At 38.0% G+C, this 19,384-nt stretch overlaps 1 protein-coding gene across 1 annotated transcript; it reads left to right on the plus strand.

The window, feature by feature from the left end:
• The first annotated feature begins 17,200 nt into the window (after positions 1-17,200).
• Positions 17,201-18,522, plus strand: LOC149253576 (endochitinase 4-like). The gene is made up of 3 exons (XM_089459970.1): positions 17,201-17,720; positions 17,868-17,982; positions 18,074-18,522. The coding sequence occupies exons 1-3, from the start codon at positions 17,297-17,299 to the stop codon at positions 18,366-18,368; spliced, it is 834 nt and encodes a 277-aa protein (XP_089316096.1). The 5' UTR covers positions 17,201-17,296; the 3' UTR covers positions 18,369-18,522.
• Positions 18,523-19,384: the final 862 nt, after the last annotated feature.

Consider the following 19,384-nt stretch of genomic DNA (forward strand, 5'->3'; position numbering starts at 1 on the left):
TTGTTTTTAAACTTACTTAATATAAATTTATGTTAAAATAATAGGTTAATATGAAATAATATTAACATATTATTTTCTGAATTTAAGTATTAAGGGGTTTCTGCAGTGCATTATATTAGATATCATTTTGGGATTCAATTGCGTTAAGTAAGTCATTCATCTATGACCATTTCCATGAGAGGTAGTCGTAATTGACTAATTTCTCATGATTTTTGAATAGTTCACTTAGCACTCATTGCATCGGGTGATGTTCACAGGGGTGAAGAAGTGGGATTGAAACTAGTGAAACGAATTACATAGTGTCAATCATCACTTCCGGGGCTTGCACCTGGTAACTAGGACTTCCCAGGAGGTCACCCATCCCAGATCGCCTCTAGCTCAAGCGCGCTTAACTGTGGAATTTTCCCCATAATCAAGCCCACTTAGCTTGCTACCCCATTTACAAAACCTTAGCAAGTATTGTGCCTCATGAACCATTCAATTAGAGTTCTCCACCACGATCTGACCTCAATACCTTGATCTGTCGATCACTTTGGTTCTCTGCTAAGGCTTTGAATTCCTTGAACCTTGCAAAAGTTTCAGACTTCTGCTTCAAGAAGTAAACCCAAGTCTTTCTACTATAATCATTAATGAAAGTAAGGAAGTAACAACTTCCACCAATCGACTGTGTCCTCTTAGGTCCACAGAAGTCTGTATGTACTAGCTCAATAGGTTGCTTTGCTCTGTATGCAACTCCCTTTGGAAAACTTTCACGTTGTTTCTTTCCCAAGATGCAACACTCACAAGTACTAGCAGGTTCTTTGATGGGAGGTAATCCTCTGACCATCTGTTTCTACTGCAACAATATTAAGCTAGAAATGAGAAAGTGTCCAAATCGAAAGTGCCATAACCAATAATCATCAGAAAATGCAACTGTAAAAGAACTCACCTAACCACTATAATTCATAATTAGAGGAAAGAGTATGTTCCTCGTCATCTGCACCTTTTCTATCAGGTGCTTGCTTGGGGGCTTGTCATATATAACACATTCTTGAACTTGAAAGATAACTCTGTATCCTTTCTATGTCAATTAACCAACACTTATAAAATTATGTTTGAGACTAGGACCATAATATACCTCTGATATTTTCTTTGGCTCCCCTTGCTTGGTCAGAATGTTGATCACTCCTTTGCCATCTACATCCATAGTCTTGTCAGTCCCCAAATTTACCTCTGTTTTCACAGATTGATCGAAGTTTGCAACCAAATCCTTATTTCCTGTCATGTGGTTACTGCAACCACTGTCTAACAACCACACACTAGAAGAAGGTTCATGCATAGTATGACAAGCTAGGAACATGGAGTTAGCACTCTCTGTAGTGACATTAGCTCTCTGGTTCCCTTGATCAACTATCTTCTTCCTACAATCACGAGCATAGTGACCAAATTTATTGCAATAATAACATCTCACCTTTGATTTGTCAACTCTTTTATTATTGTTGAAGCTTCCATAGTTGCTTCCACTTTCATGTTCATGCTCTTCTCAGCCACCTCTCTGACCACCATATCTTCGCTTCGTCCTCTGCCTCTCGATCTACTTTTGCCTCGACCTTTGTCTCTTGAAATAAAAACCTGGATTTTGAAAGCAGTCTCTAAAGTGGAATCCATATTTCTGTCTATCCTTGCCTCATGCGATAGAAGTGATCCCATCAGCTCATCAATTGTTAATGATGCCAAATCCTTGGCTTCTTCTATCACTGCTACCACAACATCAAATTTGGTAGACAAATATCTGAGGACCTTTTCAACCATTGTTTGATCTTTAATTTTCTCATCATAGATTTTTAACTGATTTACGATAGTTATGACCCGATTCATGAAAGAATTGATGTCCTCTGTCTCCTTCATATGCAGACTTTCAAAATCTCTCGTAGTATTCTGCAACTTAACAATATTGACTTTGGCCATACCTGTATAGTTTGTTTCCAAAGTATCCCATGCTTCCTTTGCTGAAGACGTGATCATAATCTTCTGGAACACTACTCGGTCCACTCCCTGCTGGATAAGATGCAACGCTTGTGCATTCTTCTTCTTGTCTTTCTTCCATTGTTCCCTCTTTGTATTATTGAGAGCTCGTTCTGTTGCTTCATCCTTAGGTTCTAAAAACCCAAGCTGGACATAATCCCAAACATCATGAGCCTGCAAAGTGGTCGCCATCTTAATGGCCCACACATCATAATCCTTCCTTGTAAATGGTGGGAACTGGGGCTGGAAATTTGAGAAAGCCATCTTTCTCCAAACATTTCTCTTTAAAAAACCCTAAAATTCTCCTTTTATAAGCTTTGCAAAGATCCTTTCTCAAAAATACCTCTTTCAATAAAACCCTAAATTTTATTTTAAAAAAAAAACTTTTTATAAAAAAAATCCATATATATAAAAAACAAAAAAAACCTTTATAATAAACCCCTTTTAGTAATATGTCTTTTTTGAAAAATACCTTATATAACTTTAAAAACAAAACCTTATGTAAGTCTCAAGTGAACCTCATAAAAACACTTTATGAAAAGCAATAACGTAAACCTTATTAATCCCACGTGAGTTTTAAGACCTTTGACTTCGTAGTTACATATGTCCTTTGGTTGATTAATGGGGCCATTGTGGTGATGGCATGTGTGCTATTACCTTACAAAGTGATAGACTCCCGCTTTATTCCTATAATGCTTCAAACACCAAAGGAACCCGCCTGCGTGGAAATCGCGGTAACTTTGAGACTTGCAATGCGTTTTTTGTTTACCCCAGTGTGCCTTATAACGCCCTATGCATAACCTACAAGGTGTGTTATACCATTAACCAAGAGAAAAAATATGTTTCTCCTCTCACACAGACTGTCGCTAATCTGTTCTCCCTCGCTCTTTGTAATCTCGCTCTAATACCAATTTGTTGGAAAGGTGGAGGAGACAAAACAAATAATTTATACATAAACACACGAGCTGTGGCTCTTCTATTGATCACACAAAAATTGATTCTTACAATGAACCTGGTGAAGGGTATTTAACCTTTTCCCACTAGCGACTTGCCTAAAATATCTTGACATGCAACCAAACACTAAAATTCGTCTATCACTTAACTCGAATTGACTCAACCCTCAAACTCAGTTCACTGACTCTCTAAGTTTAGCCAACTCCTCATGCAGGGGTAAATATCTTATTTTAACATTCTTGAAAATGTGAGTTTTATTTTCATTTCCCATAAATGTTACTACTTTGGTGTTCTGTTAGCTGGGTCTAGGCAAGAACTGCTTCTATTTGAAGTCTCAGATTGGTTTACCTTGCTCCTTTTGTCTTCTGCCAATTGGGTTCAGCAAGGGATTGCTGCTAGCAGCGTCTATCAATTTGGGGGATATACACTCTGATGGAGGTGCCAATCAGTTTAAAATCCCTATAATTTGGTTAAATTTTGCAGGGGTTTTATGCTTTGCACAAAATGCACAAAATTCACCAGCAACAAGGACTACATATGTTTGTACAAAACTCACCGGCAACAAGGACACCGGGCATTTCATCGATAGGCGTAGTTTATTCATTTGCAATAAAAATTAGTAGCTATGGAGCTTAGAGAAATGTGATAATTGATGGAGGTGGATATGATGTGGGCACATCGAATGGTTACCACAAATTTACAGTTAGGTCTGAAGGTGAAACAACTCTCGGCTACGAATCTCCTCCTGCAGGTTGAGTATCTTCTGGTCTAGATTTTCCATATTCGTTTTCTAGTTCATCGACACTAGCTATGGTTGGGTTTGATGAAATAAGTAAAGTAAATATAAATCTTATCCTATTTCCTTTGTACTAATTGTATTCACTAGTGGAGACAAAATCAGATAACCTATAAGCGCGGTAGAGTAAAGAGAAGTGGATGTATCAACACTCGCAGTTTTGTGAAGACATTTTACAGTCCGTGGGAACGAGGATGAGAAGAAATGCCTAATTATAGAAGGCGAAGCCATTATATTTTCACAAATTATAACGCGATATTAGTGAGAAAAAAATGGGGAAACCAACCTATTCTGCTCCTTCTTGTGCTCGTGCTCTTTCACGACATCTAGGTAGTATCGTATTTAGAGAATGCTCAAGCAATTTCTGGCATGGCTCCCGCACGAGGTAGGTTTTTAGAGATTAAATAGCTCGATGTCTGGTAGTTGGCAAGCCATTTTACATTAATTGATAAGAACATTAATAAGACTTCGTCGGACGTCGTCCATTTCCCATACAGCAATTGCATTAATAAGCCGTCAATCAACACCATTAGCTGTCTACCGGAAACGTTTATCCATTCGCTGGGAGATATGCAATTTCCATCCATACCATGCATGCATGTTGGTCAGTCACTAAGCCAATGATTGGCTTAGTGACTTGTTGTTAATATTTTCCCAGTAATCACCGTATGCTAAGTATAGTGAAAATACCTTCCAAGGGTTGTCTACTGAAAATTCCCCATGATTTTTGGGGGCTCTTTCCCACTTCAACAATGGGCACTTCGGTCTACGTTAACGGAACCAGCAAGGGAGACCGAGAGGGCCCCACTGGCCATGTCAATGAGCTTGATGAATATGAAATCGAGATAAGCTTAGCGCCAATCAACTACTGTAAGAGTTCATCCACGTGGTTGTGTGCGAGTGGTAAGAGCTATCATGGACGTGGCCCCCTCTAGTTGAGTTGGTATGTATGATGCGTGGATCATGAAAACTCTACACCCACTAATCACATCTCATTTCATCTCCTCTGTAATGGTAAAGAAGATTGAGACTAACAATTAGATTGTTACAGGAATTACAATTATGGAGTGGCTGGGAAGAGCATTGGGTTCGACGGGGTGAAAAACCTAGAGAAGGTGGGGAAAGACCCCACCATTTTGTTCAAGACGACCGTCTGGCTCTGGATAAAGAACTGGGAAGAGCATTGGGTTTGACGGGGTAAAAAACCCAGAGAAGGTGGGGCAAGACCCCACCATTTCTTTCAAGACGGTCGTCTGGTTCTGGATGAAGAACAACAATTGTCACTTCGCCATAACGTCAGGGCAGGGCTTCGATGGTACAATCAAAGCGATCAACAACCAGGAATGCAATGACGGAAACAGTGGGGAAGTGAATATCAGAGTGAACTACTACAAAAAAATCCGCAACCAGTTGGGTGTGAATCCCAGAGCCAATCTCTCGTGCTAAATCTCTCTTTTCTTCATAGCTACTAAATATATGAATAAGACATCAATGATCATTAATGTCCATGGCCACCCAGTAAGTAAATATATGAATAAGACACCAATGAACAAGAAACTAACATAACATTTAACTTGTATGTATTGAACCCCTCTTGCAACATGAACAATTGGACACAAAATCATTTATAATTTTATTTTTTTAGAACTTATCCACCATCTATTTAACCACCACATTCACCTAGCAAGACGTTTCCCTTTCATCTGTCATTCAAATAAGACATATTGTACAATGGAAAGCATTCTTATGGCATGGGAGTGGACCATCCCAAACTACAAATGAAGCCCAACCCCCACCAAGGTAGCCATAAAGCCAAGAAGCCCATCCCCCACCAAGACATCCATAAAGATAACAAAAACTACAAATGAAGCCCAACCTCCACCAAGGTATTCATTGAAATAAGAATCCCATTCCCCACCAAGGCATCCATAAAGTAAAAATATCAAAAACTACAAATGAAGCCCAACCCCCACCAAGGCATCCATAAAGAAAAAAGAGAAAAAACTACAAATGAAGCCCAACCCACACCAAGGTAGTCATAGAGCCAAGAAGCCCATCCCACACCAAGGCATCCATAAAGTAAAAATAACAAAAACTACAAATGAAACCCAACCCCCACCAAGGTAGCCATAGAGCCAAGAAGCCCATCCGCCACCAAGGCATCCATAAAGTAAAAATAGAAAAAACTACAAATGAAGCCCAACCCCCACCAAGGTAGTCATAAAGCCAAGAAGCCCATCCCCCACCAAGGCATCCATAAAGTAAAAATAGCAAAAACAATACTTGTGGCTTGAAGACATTTAATAGGACCTTCAATAGGCTTGTATACAAACAACTAGCCTCAATGTACATTTCTTTCCTTTCTAGTTGAACAAATGAAAAAATAGATGCCATTTCTCCTTCATGCAAGCTTCTATGAATAAATATCTAAACATGCAATGAATGAAATTTGTCATGTTCAATATTGATTAAGGAACATTAAGGTTTTAAAGTATTCATATAACTAATTTGTACATTGAAAATGACCTAGTTTGACCATGTTTTATTCCTATGGTGTTAATATTGATAGCATACTTTCTTATTTTTCCATTTTAGGAACGAATGGCTTCAATTATGGGACTTGGCACACTTGCACTCTCCCTCCATGCAAATTTTGTACTTGAGAGAAAATATTTCTGAAATTTCTATCAAGAAAACACATATAGCAGATGAGTCATCTTATGGACTATATATATGTTAACTTCCATAGAATGCAATGTGTATTTTAATGCATTAAGGATATATCAAAATCTTGTACTCATTTTTTCGCAAACAACCTAAGTCAAGTCAAATATTGCCCGACTCCAAAACTCCATCTTGGCCAAACATATACCCTTTTAGCATGGAAATTTGCACACATCCACAAACATCTCTATAAATGAAGTTATCTTGTGCAGTTCTCGCTTGGTCACATTGGCAGTGTTTACTAGCGAGAAGTAGATCAAAATGACCCACATATGAAAAATTCATTAAAAATACTAGAAAAAGAAAAAAGAAAAAGCAAAACCCTCAAGACCATAATGAAATGCTAAAAATGTTAGCCCTCGGGGGGTAGCTCAATTAGCAAGTGTCGTGATAATAAAGTTTTATGTACCAAGAGATTCAAGGTTCGAATCCCTCCACTCGTGTCTGTGAAAGGGGCATAAGTAGGCATGTAGAGGTTATAGTGATAGTAATTAGAATCGACCTTGTGTCACACGAGTATGAAACCAACCCAGTTGTTGATTCCTCTAGTCAAAATAAATAAATAAATAAAATATTGAATATTTTTTGTTATCTAGACATTTGAAATGAAACCCAAAAATATTTTTCGTTCTACCCCTCTACTACCTCCTATCAAGATTATAATCATTATTTTATGTGGCATGGCCTATGTGAAGATAAAACCAAAATTGTTGATATATCTAGTTCTACGGACTTAAACAACATTTCTTTCATTCAAAATTTATATATTTGTCTTTGATTTCATAATTTGTAGCAATTCATGGTGGTCATATTTAGGATGCTTATCTATGTAACAAGCATGCCATTGAGCATAAGCCCTATAGCACCATGGCCAAGTGGTTTAAGGCAAGTAGGCTAGGTAGCTAAGGATGGCATATGGACAATAGAACCTAAGGATGACACATGAACAATGAAACCTAGGATAGTCATGTCTTCAGGGTGATAGTTAGAAGGAAAGACTTTGCACAAGCTCAATATTAAGATGTATTTAAAGTTTTTGTTTGCCCTATGCAATGCATTATTTCCAATAACAATTGGCCTACATGTATAGATATTAATGAGTAGGTTGTACCAACAAGATAGAAGGTATCTTTTTTGACATCATGAAAACAATATCCTCTCCTTTAATGTGATAACCTAACCAATGAAAATACGACCACTCATAATGTATCCATCTAATTCAAGTTTGTTTGTCACTATAGATATAGCTAATGCATCCATATACATTTAAAAAATGCTTACCTCATGATACTTCTCACATTGTCAAGATTTTAAAAAATCATAAAATTGAACTAAATTATAACTTTATAAAATGTAACAAGATTCTTAACCATGGATATTATAATCTGTAAATAGACTTTGTTACAACAAGTGACCAATACCGTGGTTTACTAATACCATATGCTCAAAAAGTCATAACTCATATTTATATGGGATATGTTTATATGACATTTTTCTTATTAAGTAATTTAATTAAAAGTAGAGAAAAAACATAACTACTTTTGAGATAAATCTCAACCATTGATTTGTGACTACTACTGAGAATATTTTAGAATATTCCATGGAGATTAAATCTCCATCATCTACTTAATTATTATTGATGATTAAACTAAAATCCCAGAATCCATATTTCAAAATAGACATCCTTATCGACTATTGTGAGGACCATTCCATATTTTAAAAAATATTTTCAATCATTCAATGAAGACCATGAGGACAATTCCATAATTTTACAAAGAAAGGTTCAAAGAACTAGTTCCACCAATTATTGTAAACATTTATGAGTATTTGGTTAGTTCCATGTTTACAAGTGCTTAATTTGAATCCCTTTAAGTTAGAGGCACTATTCTACCTTGAGAAGTCTACTTGATACCATCCAACAACAATATAGAAAAATACTCCATCATTTTGATGAAATATCTCTCGAAAAAAACAAGAAGCTCTGTCAAAAAATTATCTCTAATGTTATTATATATTTAACTAGTTTTATCCCAACAAGTACTAAATTTCCTCTTAAGTGAGGCACATTAATTCAACAAGTTTATTATAAATTTTAAGACATTGAAGCACCTATAAAACATTTTGACTTAATTTAGGCATTTTAACCAAATTTAATTTCAAGAAACTTTACTCAAAACTCAAAAGATATTTTTAATTTTATTGTGTTTATCAGAGTATATTTGAAGCATATTTTTTATGAACTCCGGTTAATTAAACCCAAGTAAAAAGGACAGCAATATATTTCCAAACAAAAAGTTCAAGTAATAAGATGAAAGAAATAAAATAAAATAAAATAAAATTGAATAACTTTCAAATTCTTTGACTTCATATAATTTAAGATAGTGTAATATGGATAAAATTCAATAATAAAAATTTAGATAAAATTGATGTATATATATGAGTGTATCTCAATGTGTTCTTAAAATCTATCCATAGCATAAAGGTATTGTGAGAGTTTTTGCAGTGCTTAGTCGATCTCCCACTAGCTTGGGTGGCCCTGCTTCCCCACCCCTTCTATGGGTGCCTAATATAGACGCCTTCAATGCTCTAATCTCTAACAAGCTAAAATTCTAGAAGATGAAGCCCTAAGGCTTTGTCAAAAAGCTTGAGTATATTTCGAAGGTAGAGATAAATGCTTCTCGGTCCAGAATAAGGGCTCTTCAACTTGCGAAACGAGGTTTAGTGGGCCAGATCATGGGGATTTGGCCTTCCCCGTGTTCCTTGAAGTAGTGGGTAAATAAAACTTGGTTACCACTAATAAAGGGTCAAGTTTCCTCTTCTTTCTGTGGGAGAGGGTTTTATACCTTCTTCATCGAGAATAAGGAAGATTGGGACTTGATCTTGAGAAGCAACCCTTATTTCATGGGTTCCCAGGGTCTCTATTTAGATCAATTGAGCATGTATCTTAACCCAAAACGTGATGTTCCTTCAACAATTCTGATTTGGGTTAAACTCCCCTTCTTTCCTATCTATTGTTGGAACAACGCCACTATTGAAAGTATTGGAAATGCCCTGGGTAAGTATATTGAATGTGTCGAGCTACAAGAGGGATTGTTTTCTTGTGTCAGGATCTATGTGGAAGTAGATCTTGACAAAGGGCTTCTGGCCATCATAAATCTCAACCATGGTCCCATATCCAAGAGGTGGATTATAACCAAGTTCTTTTTAAGTGCAAGGTCTATCATGAACACAGACACTTTGCTAGAAGATGCAAAAAGAAAATAAGTGCAAGGTCTATCATGAACATAGACACTTTGCTAGAAGATGCAAAAAGAAAATAAGTGCAAGGTCTCTCATGAACACAGAAACTTTGCTAGAAGATGCAAAAAGAAGATCGAGGAGCAACAAAATTAGGTGGAAAAACACGATCAATGGCAACATCCCAAAAGGCATAGAGGACCATCCAAACAGAGAAACCAGGGCAAAGTGATCCAACAGGGAACAAAGGCAAGGGCCTAACCTCTCCAACCTAAGCGAAATCATCTCTAGGAGAGGGCACCATGTTGCAATGAAGGCTAATAGCAATATATACAAAGTTCTCAACCTGGGTAAAGGTGAAGGAGAGATTGCAAGCAAGATCCCTTTTGGAAGGACTCCAAAGCCTCTCATGGTCTTCCCGAAGATGGTATTCACATGGGTAAGGAGATCGAAGATGGTATCCATAGAGATAAGGAGATCCACTCTTCTTTGGATGAGGGTGAATTCCACTCTTCCTTGGACTATGCCTCGTATGGCATTGACATGGATAAGTGAGATCCACTCTATTTTGGATGGGGCTAGTTCCACTCTTAGACTATGCCTCGTATGGATTATATTTTCTTTGAAATATACTTTTGGTTCACAGACTAATATATGCCTAGCAAGAATTATATTCATATTTAGAGTATAATTTTGGTTGAAATATATATATATATATCTATATATATATATATATATATATATATATATATATATATATATATATATATATATATATAATTGTTAGACTATTCCTCGTGTGATTATATTTTTCTTTGAAGTATAATTTTGGTTGAAAGACTAGTATATGCCTACCCTAAGGCATATTCCTCTGGGGTATAATTTTGGTTCAAACTAAACAATATGGGCTGCACGGCAGCTAGTTCTTGCCTTAAGGGGAGCGAGGAAAGGAGCAGGGTAGTTGAGTGGGCGAATTGAGCAATGACATAAGTATTTTGTAAGTAGCATTGCAGCAATGAGTTGGCTAAAATAATACATTTGCATATAATGATGCCCCTGTAAATTTATGCAGAAATAAAGACAAAGAGCTGGCTTGAAGTCAAGCAGAAAGAACCAAGTATGGTTGGTGTAGCAAGCACAATGAATGGAAAAGTGAAAACTATTCTACGCATCAAAAAAGGATTTTCAAATACCTGGGAGCATTCTACGCATCCAATAAGAAATCAAAGACATCCAATTAAATCAATGAGCCACTTCTCAAACAGTTCTAATGCTACTATTAGAAAGAGTGGCATTTAATGGAATTTGAGTCGGAGGTGAGCACACGTCCTCAGCGCCATGGAATCTCTATCAGTGTCTCCCCAGGAAAAAGACATGCCGAGGTATGAGTTTAAATCTTCAAGAACCGATGATTTTATCCAATTTATGAGAACACACAATCACCGGCTGATTCCTGGGCTTATGGAACTTAGAAAAGGACTTGATATTATGTATCAATGCTCACTAGAAAACCAAAAAAGTACCCAATTGAACTTGATGATGTAGAATTTGAATCAATAAAACTCACATTGATACTGTGTTTGTTCTACTTATTCATTTAATGCTATAATTCACAGAGATGAAAATACCTTGATTTCCAATGCGTGGTGTTTTCTCTCCAGAAACGCACATGGAATTGCTGCTTCTATCTACATATAAAATTCAAAAATTAAAGTTCTTAGTTATAATGAAGCCCCTTATTCATAAGAGTGATATCAACTTTTATCCCGGTCAGTACCCCTATAGAGCTCTCCTCGATGGAATTTTCATCTTTACATACATCATTTGCACCTTTACCTACATTGCACCATTGTAAAGGCGTGATCCAACGTTCCTGGAGGCAATTTTCTGACTATGCCTTTGTGTCATATAATTGGTGGAGGAGTGTTTCTTCGGAAAGGAGGTCTTAATGTCTTCTTGGAATAACTTTCAGCAGTGCTCCTCTTCAAGTCAGTCATGTCATCGGATAGCTTCTTTACAATCCTATGCAAGTCTTCCATTTCGGTAGAATCCTTGCTCTTCTCAGTAGACACTTTGTTTGAAGAGGCTTGCTTCTTTGTAGGCACTTCCTTCTTTGCTTCCGATGGTGTTTGACCAGAAATGGAGATCATCTGTTTCTCCACTTTCAGAGCCTCAGTGAAGTTCTCTGTTAGAGTTGGTCTCTCCGCTCTCTTTACAAACATTTGTACTAACTCGGGGAGAGCAGACTGATAGAACTCCACTAATACTGCCTCCGCAGGTTGGAAGTTATCCGGAATTTTATACTTGAGTTGTAGGAATCTTTGATTGAAGTCTTCTATTTTCTCTTTCTCCTTAATCTTCATTCTTGAAAGCTCGAGGACCATGGTTGTGGGAGACTTGTCTTCCCCAAACTTGGCAATGAAGAGGTCCTAAAAGTCATCCCAACTTGTAATACAAGCAGGTGGTAGTGAGAAGAACCACGAGGATGCTTTTACCATGAATGTAAGAGGAAACAATCTACACACATCATCTTCATGTTAAACACTCATTGTACTGATTGCCAACATGAAGGCATTCACATGATCTTCAGGTGAATCTCCTCTTTCCGGATCAAACTTTGGCAAAAACTTGTCTGGATGCTTGGGTAAAGCATGGACAGCTCCAGGTACCGCAATGGCTCCTGGTTGCATCCAAGGTCTTGGTCTTTTATTTGCCATGTTTTCTCTTGGAGACTCTTGTTCTAGTGGCTCTGCAGCAACTTGTGGAGGTTCTTGTGGTAGACTTGGAGGTATACCACCACCAGTTCTTATCTTGGCTGCAGCAGCTAGTGCAGCAGTTAATGGATCTTCCGGATCTAAACCCTGCACACCAAAAGTATCAAAATCAGCAGCAGATACACTAGGAACTTAAAGATTATAAGTTCTATTTATCCTAGCTCTACCAAATGGTAACTCTTGAAAAGCAGGCAAATGTTGAGTTATTTCTCTAGCAAAAGCTCTAGTAATAGGTCTTGAATGCTAAATTTATTCTAACACATGTGAAACAGAAGGATCAAGAACCAAAGATGATTCAGGTTGATGCTCAGGAGACTTAAAAGGAGTTGGCTCCTGAGAAGCAATTTGAGATAACTCGGGTTGATCCTTCAGGAAGAAAAGTATTCCTACCAGCCATTCATAACTTTAGCCTTCCATTCTAATATTCAGAAGATGATCAGGCTTCTAAAAATGAGAAAGAAAAGAAAGCTATCACAAGCCTTTCTTCTTAGTTAATAAATCTGTGAGGGTTTCAAAACTAACAAGAGAGGATAAAACTCAAAGGGTAGAATTATCAAACAGGATATTCGGCCCTCCTTCTAGCACCACTTAATCTGTTAAGGGGAAAAAATGTCCTCCAACAGATCAAGGGAGAGTAACCCGTAGCAGGTCCCAATTAGCCCCACTCCCGTTTGGTATGGCTACCTCCTCCCGTACAAGGGCCCAGCTGCCGCAAAAGAAAAGAGATGGTATTCAATATAATAAACAAAGGTGAAAATATGAATGCACTCTAATATAAAATGCTTAGTTATCCAAGCCAAGATAGCTTGACTTGGAGCAAAGGAGAGGGTGAAAACTATCATACTTGAGACCAAAACAGTTACTTTGTTTACGTGTAAGAGAATAGTCCACATACAAGTACAAAACAACTGAAATAGTTGAACTAAAGATTCACTAAGAGAATCGTCCACAAAGCTACTCAATGTTCCTACTCAAGCATAATAGCTGAAAATGACCATTGCTTCTTAAATGTTATGGGTAAGAACTCGAAAATGATACACCCTCTGTTATCCATAAAACACTTTTATAATGAAGATAAGGCGGTGGCAATCAAGCAGTGATATGGAGTTCGAGGCTGCATAATTTTCCATGTATCTATATTTCCATAATTAGGCATGTCCATGCATAACATTCCAACGATGCCAGAGACATATATCATGATTGCAATTTTAATTTTGGACCGCCATTCTCTTTTCACATCAATCATTCATTAATATTGATTAAAGACAAAAGAAAGCATGAGATATCACCATTCATCATGTAAGAGAGATAGCTCATCCACAAACAATGAAAAGTAAAGCTGAAAATGGTAAATGGCCATGGAAAGATGGCTCCTCTTCATTCACAAATTGGAGTACTATAGTGCAACTACAACAAGCAAACTGTCTCCGAATCACATAAATTTCTAATAATCCTGAAACCATCAACGGTTTGAAGTAAGTGATTCTAGCCCTGCTAGCCCACAATTCCAAAATTCTGCACCCGCTGTCATGTAATCTCATGAGATAACCAACCTATTAAATGCACCAGGGTTGTGACCTGGAACTGTAGAACATATTGAACCCGTCAATGACCCCCAATTAAAAGATTACAAACTGGAGCATGCCCTCTTGCCTACGTGAAATTCTTCTGATCGAATGATCACATATACACAAGATATGCTTGCATACAGTTACAAAACCCCCACTATCATTAGAAAACGTGAAAATCCATCGTAATTTGTTGTCCCTTAGAGTTCCAGGTTTTCTTAAAAACCCCAAGTTTATCGAATTGTCTTCCCTGTGATTCTGCACTATGAACAAGATCAGTGGCTCTTGCATAATAGATCTGTCGTGTGTGGAGTTGAGCGAAAACTGAAATCAATGCCAAAATATATTAATAAAATATTATAAAAGTCTTTTAGAAATATAATTAAAAAACACCAGCTTCCTAATGGAACAAAAGGACTGTGGCCATCATTCTGAAGACCCTCCCTACATGTGTTACACCTGTTTTGCATAATCTTGGATAGTTCGACTGATGGAACAAAAAGACCGTGGCCACCATTTTGAAGACCCGCCAGCTTGCATGCATTACAACATAATCTTGGATAGTTCGAACAACATAATAAAATAAACCACCCCCAAAAAATTATGCCTCTTGCTCAAGAGAAGGATAAGCTGAGCTCCATCCATGAAATTCTTTGTTCGGCCATGGTCGTAAAGTAAAGCTATCCTACTTTCTGCTTATGGTGGAGTTGGCAGATTAATAAATAAGGCTAATAGTTGTCTGATGCATTTCCGCAGCGGAGCTTGGCAAGCACAATCTTTATCGGGTCGGGCTGGGTAATACCTGGCTTAGCTGCAAGAATGCTCAGAAAGGCAAAGGCTTAGCTGCAAGAATGCTTAGAAATGAAACAATAGTGGCTCTAGGTGACTGGTTCGCTGGCTCAGAAATGAAACAATGCAGGAAAGAGGAACTGCTTCCATGACGATTGGATCACTAAAGAATTTTCGAAGGCACGGAGAAACCGGAGGAGACTGCATGGGTATAGATACTTCCAGAGCGGAGGGAGCTTGTCTCAGCGTTGGAGGCGGGCTAATACTGCTCTACTTGTGTTGGTGGTGCTTCCTCTGCTACTTGTGCTGGTGGTGCTTAGTCAGGTTACCTAGGTGATGGACAATGACTGGTAAATTTCTAACGACTATGGTAAGCTTCCAAAAACATAGATTGCATATCAGTGTTTAAATTAAGCAACTTAGTTCAATTCAACAACTTAGTTCATGATTACCTTATTCAGACGAAACTGATGTTGCCATATTGCCAGTATCGTAGCCATGTAAGCAACTATGCAGCTATGTATGCAGCTATTAAGAGCTCTCCTCGGCTCGAACCTGGGTTAAGAGCAATTATCACAGTTTATTGTGCTGGTTAAGAGCTTTCCTCGGCCTGAACCTGGTTTGTGGGGTTTAGCTTTCATCGACCTGAACCTGGTTTGCTAGCCCACAGATTTGTCACTCATATATAGCAAATGCCCGGTACACGTCCATGGACCAGTTGCCAACGTGTGTGACTGCAAGGAATCATCTAGTTTCTTACTGTTGCTGTTAAAATCATGGTTGTATTTGCAAGCCAAATGATCAAATTGCTGCGTATTCTTGAGGCCCTCATATCTGGATTTGAAGGCAGTAGAAGCCGAACTGCACCGTGGGTTTTACAGAAACAGTTGTCCAGAGGCAGAGTCTCTGGTAACCTCTGTACTCCAGAAAGCCATTCAAAGAAACCCCAGAAATGTTGCTTCAGTCATGCGCCTCCAATTTCATGATTGCTTTGTTAATGTATGTATAAACAAACTTATACCTGATGGACCTCTTGTCTTTCCCCTGTATCCTCTGTATTTTTAATGGGAAGTTAGGTATTCTAGGAATGAATCAACTGTTGATGATGCTGATGATGTTGTATAAGCTTCTCACTGTGCTCCTTCAACAGAACCGACTCCATAGTGACACTCCATAGCGACTCTACCTGAGCACAACAATGACAGCAATGATAGTGCGTTGGCTAGGTGAGCCATGTGTAAACCATGCATGAGGTTGTGTTTAATTTGACGTATCTAAATATAGATCCCACTTTGGTTGCCTCTTACATTTGCATGGGATATCTAATGTCTTGAATTAATGTTAGCATTAGTTCAGCAATTCTAAATGTTGATGGGAAAAATGAAGATGCTAAGGAAATAAAAAAAATATAACATATGGTTCTGGCCTCTCCCCCTCAAGAGGCCAAATAAAACAGCGGAAAAATTTTCATTGTAAAAAATATATCCTGAATCCAAAACTTTAATCGTAAGCAGCTCAAACTAATATTAATATAAATAGCAACCATTCTGATTACTATAATCCCATGCCATTGGGAGGGACTAAAAATATATATGTACAACAACATATTAGATCAACCAATAATGGGTAACAATTTGGGCATATTAAAAATTTGCATGTCCGATACAAAATATTTGGCGGGGCCAAAAAGCAAAGAAACCATGCTATCCAAGTGGGAGAATCTCATGTCCAAGCCAGTGATCTTATCTCGTGACTTCTCACAACCGCTAAATCAATGAACAAAACTATTACTACTGTTCAACGTTGGCGTGGAGCAAGGCAGTGCACTACAAACAAAAAGTGGTTCTGTTGAAAGATCCGGAGCGAAGTGCGTCCCCCAGCGTATTGATATGTTGTAATTTTTCGTAAAATCAAAGTCCAGCATTGTTAAAAATTACACACAAAAGTACAGACAAAATATTTAAGATGGACAAAAAAGCAGGAGAAGCCATTGGTAAACAAAATATACATTTCTGCCCCAAAATATTTAACACGGCCAAAAGGCACAAAAGTCATGGCATCTTTATCTCGCGACTTCTCACAACCACTAAATCAATGAAAGTCGGTGAAACATTATCTTTATCGTGGAACATTGGTATGGAGCAGCTCTGTGAAAATGGGTACGTTCAACTATCCTGAGCGTTCCGCCGCGTGTTCAGCTTTTAGAGCAGGTAAGTCGAAGGCGGCGCACTATCAAATAAAACTCGTTACGTTCAACGATCCGGACCGCAGCCGCCGCGTATTGACCGGATGCAATTGTTTCTAAAAATCAATGTCCTTAATAGTCTTGCCGACACAAAGAAGAAAATGAGGAGCAGAGTGGGTCGGGGTTTCTGTATAAATAGAGAACGAACTTGAATCAACAAATCAAATAATCTCTGTGAGTGGGGAGTCTTAAGAAATTATTCGCAATGGGGAGTAGTAGCGGTAACTCGGTAATGGTGCTGGTGGTGGTGCTAGTCCTGCTACTGGCGGGTGTCAGTGTTAATGCTCAAAACTGTGGCTGTGCCAGCGGACTGTGTTGCAGCAAGTATGGATACTGCGGGACCACCTCTGCTTACTGCGGCGATGGCTGCCAGAGCGGTCCTTGTAGCAGTTCGGGAGGAGGATCTCCAAGTGGCGGAGGTGGAAGCGTGGGTACCATAATTTCCCAGAGTTTCTTCAATGGTCTCGCGGGCGGAGCTGCCAGCTCCTGCGAGGGCAAGGGATTCTACACTTACGATGCTTTCATCGCAGCGGCCAATGCGTATTCTGGATTTGGCACCACCGGATCCGCAGACGTCACAAAGAGAGAACTCGCGGCCTTCTTCGCTAATGTTATGCACGAAACTGGAGGTTGATATTCTGCTCTATCATAATTATTTACCTAGTAATCCTTTTTCTTTATGACAAAAAGCTTTAATTGCCATTTACCTTCCAATCGATCTATAATTTGGTTTCAATTTTTTCACTGATAATTGATTAATTTGTGTGTCATGTCAGGGATGTGCTACATCAATGAGAGAAACCCTCCCATGAACTACTGTATGAGTTCAGCCACGTGGCCGTGTGCGAGCGGTAAGAGCTACCATGGACGTGGCCCTCTCCAGTTGAGCTGGTATGTATGTGAAAACTCTACACCCACTAATCACATCTCATCTCTTCTGTAATGGTAAAAAAGATTGAGACTAACAATTAGATTGTTACAGGAATTACAATTATGGAGCGGCTGGGCAGAACATTGGGTTCGACGGGGTGAACAACCCAGAGAAGGTGGGGCAAGACTCCACCATTTCGTTCAAGACGGCGGTCTGGTTCTGGATGGACAACAGCAACTGCCACACCGCCATAACGTCAGGGCAGGGCTTCGGTGGCACAATCAAAGCCATCAACAGCCAGGAATGCAACGGTGGAAACAGTGGGGAAGTGAATAGCAGAGTGAACTACTACAAGAATATCTGTAGCCAGTTGGGTGTGGATCCTGGAGCCAACGTCTCGTGCTAAATCTCTCTTTTTCTTCATGGCTACTAAATATATGAATAAGACATCAATGATCATTGATGTCCATGGCCATGGCCACCTAGTAAATAAAAATTGCTCTGCACATCTCTTTGCAAATATCATCTTCATCTTCCTAATGAAATTTCTTTGAATTAAACAGTTTCGAATTTATCATTCATTATTTGCATTTTAATGTGATTTTTGCTTAACTTCATATATATATATAAATGAGATGTAAAATTAAAACTTGAATATCAAGAACCTCAAATATTAAAGTTGGAATGTGTAAGGTTGGTCATACTAAAATTTCATGCATACAAGTTTCAAAATGTAACAAGAAGCGCTGCAAGGAACGCGTCTTCCTGTGTTTCGATATTCTGTTCCAGTTATTAAAATGGTAAAGTTTGGCAATATAACACAGAATATTTAATATTAATACTGAGATAATAGATTGGTTTTAAATAGGGCTGCTGCTTCTTTTTTGTTAAAGAGTTGTTTCAGGCAGCCATTCTTCTGTGTTATGGCTGAGTTTTTCAAATTGTCAGCACCTTACTATTCAAAGAAGAGCAACAACTACTTTATCGATTGTACGTTCAAGATAACGCTAAGTTGCAAACACTACTTTGAAGAAAAGCCTATGGATTTTCCGTCGTATATAGTCAACACAGACATTTGCAACGTGAGGCATTCATGTGTTTTGGATATATGCGTTAAATTAGGGATGAATGTGTGGAAATTGTAATATATTAATATAGATTTATTTTAAATATGGATCTAATATAAATTTAGAGGAATTTAATTTTTTTAGGCACAAATTTTTGTATGATCTTATATTATTTATAGTTATTTTTTTAGATTATTTTAAATTTTTATTTTGTCAAACGACATGAGCAAAATTTCAATTTTGATGAGGAGTCTTATACATAAAAAGAAGAAAAAAAATTGACAATCAAAAGTGTTGATATAATATATATTTTTTAAAGTATTAATTAAAAAAGCCTATATATGATCAACACACA

This window comes from Pinus tabuliformis, chromosome 7 (genome assembly GCF_031772625.1).
Source record: "Pinus tabuliformis cultivar Carrire ecotype Pingquan chromosome 7, CPIR1, whole genome shotgun sequence".
Taxonomy (NCBI): domain Eukaryota; kingdom Viridiplantae; phylum Streptophyta; class Pinopsida; order Pinales; family Pinaceae; genus Pinus; species Pinus tabuliformis.

Excerpts from the sequence above, each read along its gene's own strand:
- LOC149253576 (XM_089459970.1), top strand. The coding sequence starts at position 17,297 with ATGGGGAGTAGTAGCGGTAACTCGGTAATGGTGCTGGTGGTGGTGCTA. Across the intron at positions 17,721-17,867 it reads TGTTATGCACGAAACTGGAG|GGATGTGCTACATCAATGAG; the intron begins GTTGATATTCTG and ends GTGTCATGTCAG. Across the intron at positions 17,983-18,073 it reads GGCCCTCTCCAGTTGAGCTG|GAATTACAATTATGGAGCGG; the intron begins GTATGTATGTGA and ends AGATTGTTACAG.